Here is a 20728-nt window from a genome sequence, read left to right on the forward strand (position 1 = left end):
TCCTCTTCTTCTTCCCCCTCCTCCAGTCTAAAGGCTCACGCTCTCATCACATCATTGGAGCTTCACGCAACGTGCACGATGATGCGTCATCACGTCCCTGTTGTTTTAGTTCACGTTTGCTCCATCAGGCTGCGTGTAAACTGGCTCAATTCAGCACCATAGATAGTGACACGAGATAGATAGATAGATAGATAGATAGATAGATAGATAGATAGATAGATAGATAGATAGATAGATAGATAGATAGATAGATAGATAGATAGATAGATAGATAGATAGACGGACAGACAGACAGACAGACAGATTAATTTGTTAATTTTGATTTCTCTTCTTCTGCACAGCTTGTTGATGAGATGATCATTTGATTCAGGTGTGCTGGAGGAGGGAAATGTGAAAAACAGGCTGGATATGGGCCTCTTGAGGACCAGAGTTGAAGACTCCGGGTTTAGACTTTGTTAATGGTTTTTGATTCCACATTTGTTGTTGTTGTTGTTGTTGTTGTTGTTGTCGTTGTTTTATGTGAAACTCGTTTCCCTTTTTCCCTCCCTGTGCTTTGGTCTTCCAGCGTTTTGCTACAGGAATCTTCACACATGACAGAATTCAGAGCATCAAAAAACACAGAAAAACAAAAACATCATACAGGAAGCATGACATGACAAACGTTAAAAGACCACTGACAGCAATGTACAGAAACAATGAACCGACTCAGGCTGACAGAAAACAGGGAACTAAATAAATACAAAGAGATGAGACAGGACACAAGTGGCTGGAGTGGCTGATTGGTAGACAAGAGACTGCCATGACAAGAAGCAAAAACCAACAAGTACAACAGCTTATTAACATGGAACACGATAAAACAATATGTAACATGAAACAAAAGTAAATATCTCAATAACATAAACAGATCATGACAGGTGTAACAGCATGATGCCCCAATACTTTTATTTTGTGGCTACTAAAAGAACAGATGGAGGTCATCGCTCTTACATAATGGCTTTTTTTGGGGGGGGATTAGGTCTTTCACACAGATTTTATATAACATATTGTCACCAGCTTTTCAGGCCCATCTGACCCTTCCAGAAGGCAAATAAATAGATTAGCCACATGGAGTCTTTAAATGACCTCTAAATGCATTTCCTGCACAATGATAACATAACATTCAGTTCATTGTGATACCACACTGCCAATACTGCCATAAAGTGTTCAGATGGCAGGCAAGCATAGATTAAGTCCAAAGGGATTTTTAATTAAAACAAGGTGGTGATCATGCCACTAACAGGCAAAACAAAAACAACAAAGTCCATAATCAAAGTGATAAACTAGACATTAGACAGGCAACATGACATGGCGACAGCAGGATGTACATTGGTAACGACAACAGACACACATACTGCACGAAACCAAGAAGCTAAATATACACTCACTAATTAGACCATGAGACACACGTGGACAAGACACACGTGGCTGAGGGAACTGATTGGCTAATACTAGGGGGAGGGAAGATAAGCACACGTGGGCGAAATTACACTTGAGAGACAAAAGTGAGACATCAGGAAAACAGATCATGACAAAAACAAAAGGAAGCATGACAACAAAACCAAACAAAAACCAGACCAACTCAACCTACATCATTATAGAAACAAAACTAACCAAAACCCAACCCAAAACACGACAAATATTGTGTCTCTGGAAATTGAATTAAGCGGCAAAATCCACCCGTTTTTATCCAACTAAGCGAGAGCGGCCATTTTGCCACTGTTGCTGTCAATTGAAAATGTCATCACAATACCGAGGGATCAGCTTGCGAACGTCACATGACCAAACCCAGCAAACAGGTGAGCCCTGATTGGTCGTTACCTGAGCCCTTAAGCACTATGATGTCATTTTCAGTGGAAAAATGGCCGCCAATGCTGAGATGAATAAAAACAGGTGGATTTTTCTACTGAATTCATATTCCAGAAATGAAATATTAATCAGAATGTCATGGTTGGACTAGTGGGGGTGCAGATAGAACACAAAAAAATCTAATCAATGTATATAAATAAAAAATATAAAGCAGTTTTTTGACAATGTAAAGTTGTGGCAAAAAGCAAATTAGAGTGAATCCTAATGAATCATTTCATGTTATTGCTAATACTGTCTCTTCCCTCCTGTACTACTGTCGTCAAAATGACTAAAACAACAGTAAAGCAAGTGGTGGGATAAGACCTGTAGATAGTAGTCTACCATACAAATAAATTATTTAAAAAAAAAATCGGACTCTATAAAAGCAAACGTGGGCTAAGTGAAAAGTAAATGAACCTTGAATTTGACAGAATGTGCTCCGAGATGTAGCCAGGAAAACGATCCATTAAGCATGCTGTTGTGTGTCAGATTAAATGGAGCTATGAGGGCCATCTGGTTGGCAGTGAAGGAGCCAGACCATTTCTGTGTTGACATTGGGGCTTTGTTTTGTGGCCTGTAGGCAAGCTGTGCAAACCCCAACACACACACACACCTTCACGGCACCATCGACCCCGACTTGCAGCCACACAAAACCGTTTTGCCTTTCAGCTCCATCAAAACCTACAAAACCCGTGCTTGGGCTTCACTCCAGAGGACAAATGAGGCGGCAGATTAGTGCTGTGGCACCAGAGGCGTAAAAAGCCAAGTGCAGGTGGAAGTTGGGCCCAAAGGGAAGCATTTAATTGAGTTTCACAATGGCCTCATTGTGGAATGAATTGCTTGTGCTGAGCAGCTTCTGAGCGCAGAAGAGACGATGGCGCTGTCATATCCGCTTACGCAATGCTCGGGTAATCCTTTTGAGTGACAACTGCTCAGCTTCGTTGATATACTTTATTTTCCGCTGACTGATATGACCGTTTTGAAATTTTATCCTCAAATACTATGGGATCCCAAGCAAATTCAACACATTTGAATGTTAAATCCCATGAATGTTCTGTTTTGGTTTGTGTCAGGTTTGTTGATGGTTTTACAGTCTCACCAACTGTGTCAGGATGTGTGTGCGCCAATGGGTGCGTGTGTACGCAAGCCTTCATTGGTAAGCCACTATGACCTCCTTGTGGTTGGCGGTTGTATTACAACAGGACTGTGGCGTTAACTTATAAGGATGCAGCGTCATTCTACGAGGATGTTTGTAGTCATCGATAACTGACCTCACAGTTTCATTTGTAGTTTGTATCTTGTGTATTGCCCCCATTCTTTCTGAGAGTAGGACGGCACACAGCGGACGGACATTGTGTGTAATCCTGATTTCCACACACGCGTCTCGTTCAGAGTCAGAAGCACCTCTCATGCTGGCAGCCCGCAGACCCAGCACCCATGCACCCAGCAGGATGTCCTTAAATCCTCCTCAGCAATGGATAACAGCCTTCTTGCCTGCCTCCATGGAGAAGGAACACCATAAGAGGATTGCTATACACTCTGACCGGAGCTCAAAAACACAAAATGCACATGGATGGATTTACACACTCACTGAATCGCACCTGGGCATTAGAGGTTAGAGGCAAACATTAAAGCATTTTCAACCAAGAAAGAAAAAAAAAAAAAAAAAAGATCTGTAACTTGAGCTTGATTTTATTAGGTAGAGAATGCACTGCCCAGCCATCAATGTGTCTCAATACATATGCTTTTACACTTATGTTGTAGGAAATACCCAATTTCTCATACGGCAATTGTTCCAAAAACAATTAATATATATATATATATATTTACACCAAATGAATTGTAATTATGGTCTATCTATTGTATGCCAGTGGTGAATAGTGACATACAGGCAGACATTTGAATGTCCATACACTAGATGGCAGAATGTGCAATTAAAATGTGTATTTGTCCTTATCAAGTCCATCCATCCATCCATCCATTTTCTTGACCGCTTATTCCTCACAAGGGTCGCGGGGCGAGCTGGAGCCTATCTCAGCTGGCTTTGGGCAGTAGGCAGTGGACACCCTGGACTGGTTGCCAGCCAACCGCAGGGCACACAGAGACGAACAACCATCCACTCTGATACGCACACCTAGGGACAATTCAGTGCGCCCAATTAACCTGCCATGCATGTCTTTGGAATGTGGGAGGAGACCGGAGGACTCGGAGAAGACCCACGCGGGCACGGGGAGAACATGCAAACTCCACCCAGGAAAGCCGAAGCCTGGACTCGAAACCCGAGTCCTCAGAATTGGGAGGCAGACATGCTAACCACTTACGCACCATGCTGCCCTTATCTAAGTCTTTGTGACATTTTTTTTTTTGGTGGTGATAAGTTCCTTGTTACAACAAAAATTTGGAATCACTGTGTTAGAAATTGACTTAGACTACTACTAGCAATCCAGTCAATAAAAGTGTCTTTCCTCCATCTATCCATTATCTACTGCTTATCACAAGGCCCAGTGTGTATATTTGAAAGGCAATTGGTAATTTGACTCTTTCGTAGCCTACAAAACATAAGTAGACTGTTTGGGCAAACTCCCAAGCACACTTGAGGACCCTATGGTCCACTGTCCCACGGCCGAGATGAAAACCACACTGCTCCTCCTGAATAAGAGATTCAACTTCTATAGAAAAGTCTTCGATAGAGAAATCTAGAGAGAATAGACTGCAAATCTGCATTTTTATTTATTTAGTTTTTTTTCCCGTTTTTTTCTTTTTTTTTCTTCAGTGATGCTGTTTTTAAGCAGGGCCTTTCAAGCATGAAGGTATTGTTGCCCTCCGTGAATGGCATCAGTTGATTTGTGAAAGAACAGAATGACACACAACAGAATGGAGACAAACAAAAAAAAAATGACACAGCTTTTGTTGTATTTTTCTTTTTTCTATGCCAAAGCAGCAGGGGGAAAAACAGTCAATAAAGAGATACAGAGAACAAAAGGCCAAAAAATTGTCCCGAGAGAAGAAGACCTTGGGGGCCTGTTTGTGTGTGCGTGCGTGTGCGTGTGTGTGTGCCAGTGTTTTAGTCTTTGGTATGAATGGTAATTGGATGCAGCCTCAAAGCAGACTTGGCAAGAACCAACCAGTAGATGAAAAGTCTTTCGAACACACACAATACACAAAACTAAGCCTATTACAAGGATACAAAGAGTCCGGCAAGAGTACACAACAACATCACCAAAGTGCCAAACAGCTGTCATCTCAGAAGGCGAGTGACGAGATCAGTGCATCTCGACTTCAATCAGAATGTTATTTCATGTATCCATCCTCCATCAATATAACTTCTCTCTGACCACACTGTCATGTAGTTCGAGACCTGATGGAACAGCAGGCAGGCAGCACAGGGACCTTTGACAGTTTTGGCTATAAAACACAGATGAGGTGCTGCAGGTGTTAGTTAGTTAGTTAGTTAGTTAGTTAGTTAGTTAGTTAGTTAGTTAGTTAGTTAGTTAGTTAGTTAGTTAGTTAGTTAGTTAGTTTGTTTGTTTGTTTGTTTTAAATTCAGGATGTTGAAAGCCCTGATCAATCACTTCATAGGCTATCAACCCATAGATTGCTGGGAAAGACGTTCCAAGAAGGTTGTTTAAAATCAAAATGCCGTCACCCTCCTTGTAACATTTTGACTCTTCTTCTACAAAAGTCATTAATTGCACCAACTGCAACATTGATTTATTACCTTAAATAAATGGTAAAGTTTTTCTTCTAAATGTTATTGGTTCTCCTGGATTGGCTGGCAACCAGTTCAGGGTGTACCCCGCCTACTGCCCGAAGCCAGCTGGGATAGGCTCCAGCACCCCTGCGACCCTTGGATGGATGGATGGATGGATGGATGGATGGATGGATGGATGGATGGATGGATGGATGGATGGATGAAGTCCATTGTGACTTATTGCAGACTCTCTAATGGCGGACACTTTCCCGCATGCAGCATGATTCCGTAGACACTTAACTGTTATCTTACTATAATCATGCCGATCGATTGACAACTTCGTATACGTACATGCTCCATAAAACAATATACAGTGGTCCCTCGTTTTCCGCTAGGGTTAGGTTCCAAAAAAATACCTGCAATAAATGAAATCCGCGAAGTAGCTAGCTTCATGCTTCAAATTTACTATGAATGTTTTAAGGCTCTAAAACCCCTCACCACACAGTTTATATACTTTTCTCATCGAGGCATTTACTTTTTCTCACATTTCTCTCTTGTTTAAACATTCTCAATGTTTAAACCTTCATAAATTTTATATAATAGTTATATTACTGTAAAAAAAAAATGCATGCAGAATTGCACTGAAAAACAAAACGCAATACTGCACGAAAAGTGAACCGCATTATAGCGAGGGAACACTGTGCCGAGCTTACATTAGAATGACAGTATAGCCTACAGTAAAAAAGCATAAAACATTACCAAAACTGTGTGTGTTACTAATTACAGTGCCTTACCTTTTAACTAAGCCAGTAAGTCGTATAGTTGAAGGTGCGTTGGAGTTATGTGGGAACACCATAACCGCCATTAGTGTGTTTGCAACAGTCACTTGGAGTTCAAAGGTAAAACAAAAATAATATTCAGAGTACTAAACAGAAGCTGGTGCTCTGTTTATGTTCTGTGATGTTTATATATATATATATATATATATATATATTAGGGCTGTCAAAGTTAAAGCGTTAATAGATTAATTAATCACAGAAAATTACACATTAATACGCATTAATCACGTATTAACGCAGATTAATCGCATGAATTTTTTTTGCCCGCACTTGAGCCTTGAACGTAACTGCGGATGGTTACATTGAAGGCTGCGCAGGTCAGTGATTAGGTCAATGCACGCCATTTCCTACGCCTGTTGTTCCAAAATGAGCGGGGTGACTCCAGTTGGTGTGCTCGGTGGTAAATTTTGCTTTAAAAAACATCCCAACGGGAATTTAGATAAAACAAAAGTAATTTGCATTTAATTAATTAATAATTGCTGAATTGCACCCAATTGATATGATGCTGTTATGTTTTGAGCTATACACGCATGCATGCAATTGCGTACATGTTTGCAAATGACATTCAGATAATAAAATGCATTAATGTCAAAATATTACGGTATTTTGTATTTTATATTACACAAGTAATTTAGCTGATTAATCGTGATTAATCAAAATTAAAAAGTGTGATTAATCAGATTAAAAATTTTAATTGATTGACAGCATTAATATATATATATATATATATATATATATATATATATATATATATATATATATATATATATATATATATATATATATATATATATATACATACTGTATATATATATATATATATATATATATATATATATATATATATATATATATATATATATATATATACATACTGTATATATATATATACATTTTCTTGGCCGCTTATTCCTCACAAGGGTCGCGGAGGCTGCTGGAGCCTATCTCAGCTAGCTTTGGGCCTTAGGCGGGGTACACCCTCCAATCGCAACACAATACATATATATATATATATATATATATATATATATATATATATATATATATATATATATATATATATATATATATATATAGATAGATATAGATAGATATAGATATTATATATATATATATATATATATATATATATATATATATATATATATATATATATATATATATATATATATATATATATAATATCTATCCCCACTCTAGAATATTTCCATGGATTTTGTATACTGCTTATTTTCACTAGGTCCACGGTTAAGCTAATTTTAATCCATGATGACTTTGTGTATAGTACTATAAAGTCCAATATGTGCATCATATTGTAGATTCCAGCATTGAAACCAGCCTCCAAACAAATAAATACTGTATTTCTATTTAGGCGGGGTACACCCTCCAATCGCAGGACAATACATATATATATATATATATATATATATATATATATATATATATATATATATATATATATATATATAGAGAGAGAGAGAGAGAGAGAGAGAGAGAGAGAGAGAGAGAGAGAGAGAGAGAGAGAGGAGAGAGAGAGAGAGAGAGCAAAATTTACCACCGAGCACACCAACTGGAGTCATTTTGGCTCATTTTGGAACAACAGGAGTAGGAAAATTCCGTGCATTGACCTAATCACTGACCTGCGCAGCCTTCAATGTAACCATCCTCAGTTACGTTCAAGGCTCAAGTGCGGGCAAAAAAAATTCATGCGATTAATCTGCGTGATTAATGCGTATTAATGTGTAATTTTCTGTGATTAATTAATCTATTAATCTATTAACGCTTTAACTTTGACAGCCCTCATATATATATATATATATATATATATATATATATATATATATATATATATATATATATATATATATATATATATATATATATATGTATATGTTATTTGTAAGGGTTCTTGTATGTTTAAGTTTCCTGTCATAGACTAACTTGAAAATGATCAGTCCAATCCTATTAAATCCAAATGAGATTAGACAACACAATGGTCTCAGTGGAGAAGTACTTTAAGGTTTATCTCACAGATTTCAGTGGAACAACAGAATCAGAAAGGAATGACCACTTTGTCCCAGCAGACTGTTTCATAACTGCACAGGGTCAGCGCCACTTTATTTCTGAGGGTTAGAGCAGAGGAGCGGGGGGCAGACAAACAGTTCACCATCTGGTAATTAGAGGAGAAATAACGATATCCTTTGTGCAAGAGCTATTCAGGGAACAGAGAGAGGGAGGACAAAGCAGGCCATCGCTGCTCCATGTGTACCCTTGCTGTCGTTCTCGTTTAACAGAGTTGGATCAAGGCCTACCTTGGAGCCACCGGCTGGCCCTCAGCTGGCAAACATTGCCACCCATCTTTGTTGACTCACTAAATGACAGACATTCATGCAGTATCCACCATTTGGTATGTCTCTGATACGTTCCACTGACCTATTCTCCTCAGTGCCATTTATCTGCTTAGGTGGAAGTGGAGGACATGTCTGGCAGTGTGTGATATTATGAAGAATGAGAAACACAATATTTCTGAACAAAATATTCTTGTTGTTCTACAGTATATTTACCCAGTATATGCTGGGATGATGCCTTACTTTCTTAACTCACTATTATAGTCATTTCTACAAATGTCTTAGACCAACATGTAGTGTTGTTTCAGCAACGATGATATATGATATGATATGATATGATATGATATGATATGATATGATATGATATGATATGATATGAATATTTGGACTGTGACACAAGTTTTATTTTAGCTGGTGACAAAAACATATTCAGGATACAATCATATAATCAATATAGAGTTAAAGTGGGGCGGCACGGTGGTTGAGTGGTTAGCACGTCCGCCTCCCAGTACCGAGGACTCGGGTTCGAGTCCAGGCTCTGGCCTTCCTGGTTGGAGTTTGCATGTTCTCCCCGGGTACTCCAGTCTCCTCCCACATTCCAAAGACATGCATGGCAGGTTGATTGGGCACTCGGAATTGTCCCTAGGTGTGCTTGTGTGTGTGGATGGTTGTTCGTCTCTATGTGCCCTGCGATTGGCTGATGACCAGTTCAGGGTGTACCCCGCCTACTGCCCATAGCCAACTGAGAAAGGCTCCAGCACCCCGCGCGACCCTTGTGAAGAGTAAGTGGTTCAGAAAATGGATGGATGGAGAGAATTAGAGTGCAGACTCGGCTTTAATTTGAGAGTATTGACATCCAAATTGGAGCAAGGGTTTAGGAATTACAGCTCTTTAAAATGTGTCTGTCTCTTTTTCAGGGGACCAAAAGTAATTGGACAATTGACTCAGAAGGCTACAAAAAAATAAAATAAAAAAACATCAAAGAGAGAGCAGAAATGTTAAGAGTGGCCAAATCAACACAATGTGAGAAAAGCAAAATTCATTGGTGAGCTTGTGAACTCCAGAATGCCTGGACATCCATGGAAGACAACAGTGGTGGATGATCACAGAATCCTTTCCATGGTGAAGAAAAACCCCTTCACAACATCCACTCAAGTGAAGAACACGCATAACGCTGGTGTCAGGCTGATTCCTCATAAGTCACAAATTGGCAAATTTTATAAGTTTTCAAAAATCTATACTATTGGTCAGTCCACAAATTATACTGATTGCAGTGGACATGACATATTTGCGTGTCAAAACCAATATAAATGCATAATTTGGATGATGTCAATTGTCAACAAATCTGTTTCATGATTGGATCCTAGCTAACCATTTACAATTGCAAGTTGATTTGCATGATGTTCATAATGTTACATATAAGCTTGGTAAGTTTACGACACGTTACAGCAATACCATTCTTGCGACAACTATAACAAATAAAAACATGAGATAACCCCAAATTTTTGTTGAACATGTCTTGCTCTTCTTGCTGATGTAAAAACTTGTCAAGAAAATCTTCTGGAAAATATATTCACCTTTGCGCTCATATTTTAGGACTATGTGGTGATTTCACGGCTTCTATCGCTCTTCTTGACACTATTTTGTTGCTATAATTAATCAGGTCCGAGGCATGTCTCCCGTTTCCCAATCTTTGGTTTTAGGAGGCGTATGTAGGCCACAAGATGCTCTCCATCTGCTCCTTTGTGACCGAAAGCTTTAGGAGGGCACTGCAGGAAAGGGAGCTGCTGCACCAAAGGATTACGATGGCACACTGGCTCCAAGTGGAGGTGAGATTAAAAACCCGCAAGCATTAATAAACACAAGTCGTGGAAAAACACGCGGTATAATGTCCACACGCTGTCATTCATCCACAATTAAGGTCTCTCATAAAGGATGTTTAAATTGTATGTTCTCAAAAAGGAAAGGATAAGCAAGTGCCTTTTGGGGATTACACCTTAGACCACGCAGCATTGTTGGCAAGGTTACAGCTTTGCTGATCACCCACGTGCATCCTGAGGCATGTAGCTCTGTATTCGGGGTCAGGTGGCAAAAATAAACCCATCCTGTGCAATAGGTTTAAGTGAACTCTGGTGGCTAGCCGGAAGGCTTTTGCTACATGTCGCATTCTGGCGGCGAGGTCACTTGGTTTAGTTCAGCAAGAGATTTGTGGTCTCGGTTATCAGCTTAGCATGCAGTATTAAATCTCATATACCTCCTTTAACCTTGTCATGTGGGAAAAGGAATGACCTTAGTGTTTATGAGTGTGTAGACAGGCGGATTGGAAGACCAGTGTGACTCAGCACCACTCGCGAATGATCCCAATGGGATTTGATTGGGTCTTGAAATCAAAGTCAAAGTGGTGCTGAAATAAGACAACGAGGGGATTTGGGAAACGTCTTCATTGTGAGATTAACGGGGAGGGAGCCCACTCTTTGAGAGAGAGCGAGAGAGATCGAGAGAGAGACAGAGAGAGACAGAGAGAGAGAGAGAGAGAGAGAGAGAGAGAGAGAGAGAGAGAGAGAGTTGCCGAATGGATGGGAGTGAAATGTTCTTCAAATAAGCCAGACATAAACAAGCAGCACATAGTCCCAGCCAGCACGAGCGCTCGAGACAGGATCATCATTCTCGGCAAACCCATTTGAAGAAGAGAAAAAACAAAACAAACTCCGGACCTAATCCAGTGGAACATATTTTGCGACAAACACCAGGTAAACATATCTAAGTAATTTTTCAAATCATATTAAATTATAAGAAATACTTGTTGCTCATACGACAGCAAAGATCATGTGACGATGTAGTGCCTCAGTGGATATCTGAAAAGAATAAAAGTACTCCAAAGTCTCTTAAAAAACTGTCTATAATTCAACTAAAATGATAAAATGTGTATCTAATATGTCAAGAGCTTTTCAATTTTCAAAAAAGGGACAGCAAAGTTTATCTATTTTTTCTTGAAAAATGATTGAGTTGTAATCATTTTTTTCAAGGCATTTTGCTTTATGTTACGATATAATTGTAATTGATGCCATTGTCGACATTGCAGTGGCATTAATTATTAGCATTCTTCTTCTTCTCGTCATTATCAATTGGGACAGTGTCACCTGGGGGGGAAGCACTTGCCCAAATCACATGTAACCATTATTTGAATTCCTTCCACTCAGAAATATACAAATTGAGCAAATATATTTGAACTATATATGCAATATCAACGTGGGTCAGACTTGTCCCGAGGCCATGCTGCCAGTTGATTTGTTTAATTCGCGTTCTCCGGCCTACGCATGGAGCAGCAGCTTGTCAGATTACACATACACAACTACGCATGTCATCCATCGGATCACGGTGTCTCAGTCCCACCTAATTAGGCTCACCCTGCTATTAGGTCACCACATGCAGAGCGCACAGCCTACTGGACGTCTCAGCCACTCTTTACTGGGCGGACAACACGGGCAGCTTGCAGAGAAATTAATGATGCAATTATTTCCATGTTTGGATAGAGAGAGAGAGTAAAATGGATTATTGCAGTGACCCCCTGTTTGTCACGGGGCATATGTTACAGACCCAAATATAAGAGATGAAAATTTGCGATACAGATAGACAATACAAAAAAATATTTTGTAATAGATTTACCCCTCCCACTTTGAATGCATTTAAACTTATTAAAAGACTACTTTTCAAAGTACAATATTCCTTATCCCCTGTTCTCACTTTCTCATTAGCAAAGTTAGCCAAATAAGCTTCAAGCTGTTCATTTTGTGTCACCCAGTTGGTTTATTTTGAAACTAATGCATAAAACAATAATTAAGCATTAAAATGTTCAATCTTACCATAGAATTTCATTTAACGAAAGCCTACAAGCTTAATGCTAACATAACGTGAAAGATATACAGTATTATGTACCTAATGAAAACACGAAACGTCCTGTATCATTGAGACAGTCACATATTGACCCTTCCAGCTGACGTCACCGCTTAGCTCCCACTGCGCCTCTCTCGGAGGGCAAACATCCCATAACAAATGAATATAGAGACTAAACTTGTTCCGATACCGATACTGGTATCGGCAGAGGCCCCGATATTGCATTAAAACAGTGGTATCGGTATCGGTGAATACTTACATGAAATATGCCGATACCATTATTTTCCGACACAAATATAGGACTTTGGATGCAGCATCTTGTGTCTTGCTTGTGCATGACATTCACTGATATGTGACATGATCACTGCATGCCGATCTAAAAAATCTTATTGGCCCTTGAATGCTCTGAACCAATGGCAGGACAGCTTTTTATGTTGAGAAAAACAACAACAACAAAACCTTTAGGTATCGAAACGGTATCGGCATCGGCCGATACTGCAAAGCTGGCTATCGGAATCGTTATCGGGGGCCAAAACACGGTATCGGAACAACACTAATAGAGACTTTGATTTTCAGCGAGCGTTTTCGTTAATATGTGTGAAATATGTCAACTGTCACAAAAGACGTCTCGAGCAGGACACTACATTACTGCGAATCGTTGAAACCAGCCGTTTGGAGCCGCTAGCTACAAAAAAAAAAAAGAAAAAAAAAAAGACGGCGTTTGTTTGAGGGCAAAGGTGACGTGGAAGCCTAAGGTATGTTGTTTTTGGTTGAAACAGTACATCGATCACTTTTCGATTTTGATGGTGTAAATTGTCATTCATTAAATCGTTTGTGTCTGGATATACTCGTCTTGCTGTATAGCGAAGTGTTTGAGCTATCTTAGCTTGCTAGCTGCTAACAAACAGACCGCACGTTACTACACATTCCTCAGAAGAAATCAAGCCCGAGTTAGTGTTAATTGTGATGATTGCGTTAAATCGTTAACTTTTTGTTCAAAATTACTTGAATAGTTATGCAAAAATATATGAATGATTGTTCACTAAAGATAATAGCTTTGGCACATTTACCACGTCTGCCTCGAATTTATAATCAAGGGTTAATGTTATGACCAACTGCATATGAAAAAGAGAAAAAATACCTGATATAAAATGATCTGAGCATATCCTCGTACTTTTTGTGTATGCAAAGCAGTTGCGTCGTAGTTTCGCTCATAGTCGCGTTGGCCACCGTGCTCGTCTTTCACTCCTCACTCTCTTCCGCCTGGTTTAGAACCACTGCTGGCAGCCGAAAGAATGATCTCATCTCACTATGAGCCATTAGAGCATCCGTCGGCCGCGCACAAGTTCACCATAGCATTGGTCGCTGATTTATCAACTGTTTGACCTATTTTCTAGGTCACACTGATAGTTTTCTAATTCACTCGCATTGACGCCCTCTGACCTCCACCGCAAGGGACACACTTAAACGTGACGTCACACTAGAAGGGTCTATTGAGCTTTGTGTCCCAAGTCCCAGCTGATTTCGCCAGCCCCATTGTTTTGTCCAACTTTTACAGAGGTCCAGACCCGGTTATGTCTTAGTCCAGTCAGCAAGCAAGTTGTTTGGACCACGTGTACGTCCATCACACAGTCATAGTGATTCATAAAACTAATCTAACTACATCTAACCACTAACAGGCGTGTTTTCGTCATACCAGAACTAGAACTACTTCCTCCTTCCGTGTATAACAATCATAAGAAATGTAGTCCTACTAGCCTAAAACTGCGGTCGCCGTTCATCCGCAACGCAAACTGAGCTTTTCTGGTGGCATATTTCCACTGTTACAATACGAAACCGGCGCAAGGTAAACGGCACAGGCAGTTTGCAAGAGCTGTCGGGAGTAAGCAAAAAAAGTTGGCTTGTTTACATATATATATATATATAATTTTGGGATGGGAAAGTTGGCAACCCTACCCTAAATTGGGATATAAATTTCGGTAATCAGAAAGCTTCCAAAAGGCCTAAAAATCTGTGATGTGGACTGCATGATACTGTATAGCTCGTGCTACATACACAGTATTATATTATTATAGATTGAACGTTAGCTACTCTCCAATTCATTGAACTCCTTGTGGTTATAGACATGATCGTCCTCTTGCGCGCTCTTCTGTTGATATACGCATATTGGACAACTGTGCTGATTGGTGGAATCAGCTCAGAGGGGGTGTGTCTTCAAGATGGCAAGCACAAGGTCGAGCCCAGCCCAGAACCTCACCTGAGGAGATGTACGCTCTATGCAGACAGTGAGTGACTGCCTGTTATGCTCATTAAAAACACTGCAAGTGAGACTGCAATGGCACCTTGACTGACAGATGGCTGTGTGTACTCTGTTTGACAGATAGTTGCTGCACACAGGAAGACATACGCGACATCTCCCATTTTCCCTCTGCCAGCAATCAGAATGAACCCTGGGACAAGTGTGGGCCCCTGAGTCCTGCGTAAGCTTCCACGCATTCATCCAATATAACCATTTTTTATGCAATGTAATTTAGGGCTGCTCGATTATGGAAAAATAATAATCAGGATTATTTTGGCAATAATTGAAATCACGATCAAATGATTATTTCTTTCTGTTCAAGGCAAGCACATGTTTAAGCATTTAAAAATATTAAGACCAAAAAATAGAAACATTATAATTATGTAGGTTCTGTTTGAACCAAAGAGAATATTTATTTATTTATTTATTTATTTATTTATTTATTTATTTATTTATGTTGGCAAAAACTTGAAATTGGAGTGCAGCTTGTGCTGCAATCAATTATTGTTTGGTGCAAAACAAAAACATGTTTACAAATTTAAAAATATTAAGACCAATTTTAAAAAATGAAAATACTATAATAATGTAAGTTCCTTTTGGACCAAACAAAATTTACAATAATATAGATTTATAATAATATTTATTTATTTATTTATGTTGTCAAAAACTTGAAGTTGGAATGCAGCATGTGCATTGTGCAGTAGGATGATTTTTTTTTAAATTTATTTTTGGTATAAAACAAGAACATGTTTAAACGTAAAAAAGAAATAAAAAATATGAAGACAAATAAAATTATTTGGAACACGATATTTATACAAGTTCCTTTTGGATGAAACACTATTTATTAAATTCATTATTTAAAAAATTAAAAAAGGTGCAAATGTATAAATTCAAATAACTTGAAAATTAGTATTAATAATCTTTTTTCACGATTATGCTGATTATGTAATTGTGGAGTGTAATAATTGAAAATGTAACTGAATTTCGATTAATTGCACAGCCCTAGGGTCATATAAAAAAATAAATATGAACTGTATCCGTTAGTTTTTTTTTCACTTCTCAAGGTAAGGCGATTCACTAAACCGTACAGACAAGTAATTTAAATGATAAAATTTTATTCAAATGGTAAGTTTGCTAGCTGACAGAAAAAGAGAGAGCAAATGTGTCTTTTTTTTCTTCTAGTCACATCACTTGTGGATGTTTGTTTGTCTATTACGTGCCTTATGAATGTCTGTCCACCATACAAATCTGTATGTATCCCAAGAGGACACCTGACATGAACAATAACTGTCCCCTATTTGTGCTCAGGTGTGAAGGCTTCCTGAAGCGTGTGTCATGTTTCTACCGCTGCTCCCCAGATGCCGCCCGCTGGCCTCATCCCCATCGCCGCTCCTACATCCAAGCGGTGCCTCTCTGCCACAGCTTCTGCCGGGATTGGTGAGACTGTCAAGCACACCAAAAGCCAAATGAGTGCTAACAACAGACATATCACGCGATATTGCAAATCAGAAGCTGGAAAATGGAGCTAGGAAAATGTTTGCTTTTAGTCAATTTAAACTCGTATGGCAGGTAACGTGAAAAAAATGGAAATGTTATTTTTGACATGCGATGGCGTTAGTGTGAATTTTATGCATTTTTGCTGCAGGTTTGACGCCTGCAGTACAGACCTGACATGCGCTCGTAATTGGGCCACAGACCCCAGAGGGCACAACTGCACTGGAACCTGTGTTCAGTATCAGCAGGTATGCGAGTGTGCGTGAGCATGCGTGTGTCAGGATTGACGTGGTTGACCCAAACATTTGGTTTATATTGTACAAAAAGAACTACCGGTATATTACACCTTGAAATTTTGAGTTCATCCAACTTTTTTTTTTTTTTTTTAGCTGTATTTTTACGGTGTAGGTTTTTTCTAATTATCTGGTTATATAAATTGGCTACATGAGGAGAAGACGAAAAGAAATAGGCTTTGATAAGACAATTGTAATAGATATAAATAGTTACAGTACATGGTGACCAACATGGAATATCAGTATTAGAGCAGTCAAATGACTGATTTTTTAAAAATCAGATTAATCACATCTTAGAATTTTGATTAATTACGATTAATCACTTAATTAAAAGTTGCTTTGGCCACCTAATTTGAAAAACACTTGATATGTGTTAATTCTTTCCACATTTAATGTTATGAGAGGACATCTTCAACATTTTTTTTATCCACTGCACACACTCATCATCATCCTCTTTTTCTAATCAGTTAATTACTTGCATAATTTTAAATGAAAAAAAAAAATGACCCCGATATAAAATATTCTGAATGTCATACGCAAATATTTATTGAATGCTTTACTTGAATGCATGTAGTCATGTTTACTGCTCAAACACATGTGCTATCATTTAACGTAACCATCCGCTGTCAGCTAAAGGATCATCTGCAGTCAAAATTAATAGTGCGATTAATCTGCCTTAATGCATGATTTATACAATACTTTTTTTGTAATTAATCAATGAGTTAACAGCTCTAATAAGTATACAGGAGGTGCTTCACATATTTTTCTTTGGATTTTTTGTTTTATCCTCCAAAATAAAATAAAATAAAACTGACCTTTTGTCATTTCGGCCTGTGAATTTTCTCTTGTTTTGTGCTCAGCAAGGCACAGCGTAAGACTTGATATGGAGAAGGGCAGAATTGAATAAGCAAAAGATGTCAAGGACAGGTTACAGCCCCAGGAAATTTCGGCTTGTACTGAATAAGCTTTGGCAGCAAACGATATGAGCCTAGGGAAGCACACGGTGTTTGTGTGCATGTGTGTCAGGCATGTTGTGCAGTGAAAGAGCTGACATCCTCTTTGTCCTTCAAATACCATGAATATATTATAGCGTTTCGCACTCTGAACACCTTGTGTGCCTCAGTCTTAATCCCCAAACAGATGAAAGGAAGCAGACGTCGAGGTGCAATTGTGCTGTAGGGAAACGGAGAATAAGCGAGGTACACAAATTAGGATTTTGGCAAGAGACGGAAAAGACATAAAAGGGAAGTTGTGTGTAAAGGAGAGCTGCGGTACACGGTGGCTTGACAGCACATCTTAATTACTGGTTATTATGAGGTCATCAGAGAGTGAACAGCAGCTAAAATACACACAGACACACAGACATAGCTAGCGCGGGAGTATAGCAATAGCTATAATAAAACTATAACTAAAGCTACAGCAATTTTTTTTTTATTTCATTTTGACTTAGTTTTTCATTTTAAAGGTGCAATTTGCAGTTCAAAAAATTCTACATCATGCGTGCTCCACCAATGCTCAAATGAGTTTAAACTGCCCTGACTTTTTTTTTTTTTTTTAATTTTACTCCAACTGTGCCTATCATCTTGTATCTTCCCTTCAGTGTGGAGTGTTAGTGGCGATCACACCGGGGTTTTCTGGATGGGGGAGGGGTGGAGTTTAACACAGAGGCTGTGTACGAATGTGCACCCTACTCCCTATAAAGTGCCCTACTGAGGGTTCCCACCATTTTGTAGTTGTGTCCGAATGTCCAGGGAGCGAACATAGTGCACTCAAAATTACCCACAATGCACTCTGAAAAGTAGTGAACATCGATGTTGGGTATTGAGGTGTGGTTGTGGGCCAAAGGCAGAGAAGCAGGGCAAGGAGGCAGACGTGCCATAAAATGGAAATTTAAGCCAAAACAAAAACGAACTCCAAAACGTAAGCAAAGAAAGACATAGGGGATACAAGGCACAAAAAAAACAAAAAAAACGGCAGCATAATGGGATGAAAACAACACAATGAATCCACACAGACCGACGGAAGACAAGAGACTAAATACAAAATATACACACACTAATTGACACAACGAGACACAGCTGAGTAAGACACAAGTGGCAGAGGGTGCTGATTGGTTGACACATGAGGAAGGCATGAGGAAGGGCAGTTAAACACAGGTGGACGAGACAAGGCTTGACAAAACTAGGTGAGACACAAGGAAAGCAGAACATAACAAATCATTACTGAAACATAAAGGAACATGATGACAAACTCAAAACCCCCTCAGAACTAGAACCCCAACAAAAGCAAAAAAAAAAAAAAAAAAAAAAAAAAAAAAACCCAAATAATGACAATCGATGCTCACTCAACCGGGTTGATATAGACCACGATGCATTGCGAGTATGAAAAAAACATGGTGCAAGCAACAGTGCAAGCGCGAGAAACAAAGTGGTGCATTAACGCGTGGGCAGTATTGTGACCCGTTTTGGGATTTTTGATGGTTCTGAGCCGTTTCAAAATAAGATCCTGCCTACATATATATACTATGGAAATAATGAATTCATTTTAGTTGAACATATGTACAACAAAGGAAATTAAGTACAGTTTTAAAACATTTTCATTCACAATAGATAGATATATTTTTACATTTTTTATTTGTATATATTTTTAGAGCAGATTTATGATTTTTATTAGCTTCAATTTCTTTGAAAATTCCTCATTTTAGTTTACTTTTGAGTATTTTTACCATTAGTTTTATTGTTGAGTGATTTAAAAAAAAAAAAAAAAAAAAGTGTCATTGTGTGATACTGTAAAGTAAACTACAATTCCCAAATGGCCGATCAACCTTCCTTCTTCTGTACAATCTGACAGTAATACCAAAATAAAAACATTTATACTCAACCCTGATAGCTCATGTATGAAATTAACTGACAAAGACAAATATGGACATTTTCACAATAGGTTTGTAAACGTAAAATGTTGTTTCAGTTAGTTATCTTATTTTAAATAACTCTTGTTTTTATTTTATTTTGTTAATATATATTTTTAACTTATTTTGTTATTAGAGGTTAACTATAATTACCTTCGGTGATGCAACTCTATTTTACTGTTGGACATTATGATGATACTTGGAGTGCCAAGAATTCAGCAAAAAGTTTCATAACCACCTGATTAAAGCATTTCAATGGGGAAGCTGATTTGATTCACAACTAATGTCGTTATGAGCTTGGTCATGGAACAAAGTAAACTATTTTCGCGCCCACTGTAACTGTGTGCACATGTGTGCTTTTCTTTCTTTTGGCATCTTGGTAGAAGGGCGTTGGTAGAAAGGGCAGAAAACTTGTGCCAGAACTTAGACCCGCTTTTAGCTGGTCTAAATTCTAGTCTACTTTCTGTTACCAAATTGTCTGGTGCGCCAGAGGACGCGTAATGGAAAATCCCCTCGGTCAAAATCAATTTTCCATAGTACCATATGTCCCCTTTTTCTTCTTTGTAATTCTGTGCTCAGATGTATCAACATGGCAGAGATCTGTGTGAAAGCCTGTGGGGTGATGCCTTCATGACTGTTGAAGATGCATCTGAGGAAGTCGGAGATGCCAGCGCAAATGGCGGCAGTCGCCCATGTGGCTGCCTGACCCTCAGTCCTTCTGACAAGGATGTGATCTCGGCCCTGCGGGCTCACCAGGACGACCCGGAGGAGCTCGATACCACCAAAACTGGGCTGCCTCAGCATACATCTTCTCCCTGCCAGGCCAAGCTGCCCCCGCAGACGAGGAGCGTCAGGAAGGGCAATTCTGTCCTGCGCAAACGTTCTGTTATCGTGGACGACGGGGAGGGAAGTGGAAGTGGCCTGTAGAGAAGAACGTTGAGTAAATGTATTAGAGATAATTGTCTAGCTGTTATTATACAACATTTTAAAATGGAGTTTGGACTTCGCTTCTCTTGCTAAGTCATGAACAGATTTCAAGAATGATAAGATGACAATTCATGAATGTTGCTAATGAAAT

General features: G+C 38.9%; 1 protein-coding gene across 1 annotated transcript in view; it reads left to right on the forward strand.

Moving 5' to 3' along the window:
* The first annotated feature begins 11345 nt into the window (after positions 1-11345).
* The window catches only part of rtbdn (retbindin), a 9972-nt gene continuing 589 nt past the window's right edge, over positions 11346-20728 (forward strand). The window contains exons 1-6 of the mRNA XM_077500490.1: positions 11346-11512; positions 14780-14941; positions 15037-15136; positions 16264-16392; positions 16601-16697; positions 20230-20728. The exon at positions 20230-20728 is cut by the window's right edge and continues 589 nt beyond it. Of these exons, the coding sequence (XP_077356616.1) occupies positions 14782-14941; positions 15037-15136; positions 16264-16392; positions 16601-16697; positions 20230-20577 (834 nt within the window). The 5' untranslated portion in view covers positions 11346-11512; positions 14780-14781 and the 3' untranslated portion in view covers positions 20578-20728. The remainder of the gene's footprint in view (positions 11513-14779; positions 14942-15036; positions 15137-16263; positions 16393-16600; positions 16698-20229) is intronic.

Source organism: Festucalex cinctus, chromosome 1 (genome assembly GCF_051991245.1).
Source record: "Festucalex cinctus isolate MCC-2025b chromosome 1, RoL_Fcin_1.0, whole genome shotgun sequence".
NCBI classification, from domain to species: Eukaryota; Metazoa; Chordata; class Actinopteri; order Syngnathiformes; family Syngnathidae; genus Festucalex; species Festucalex cinctus.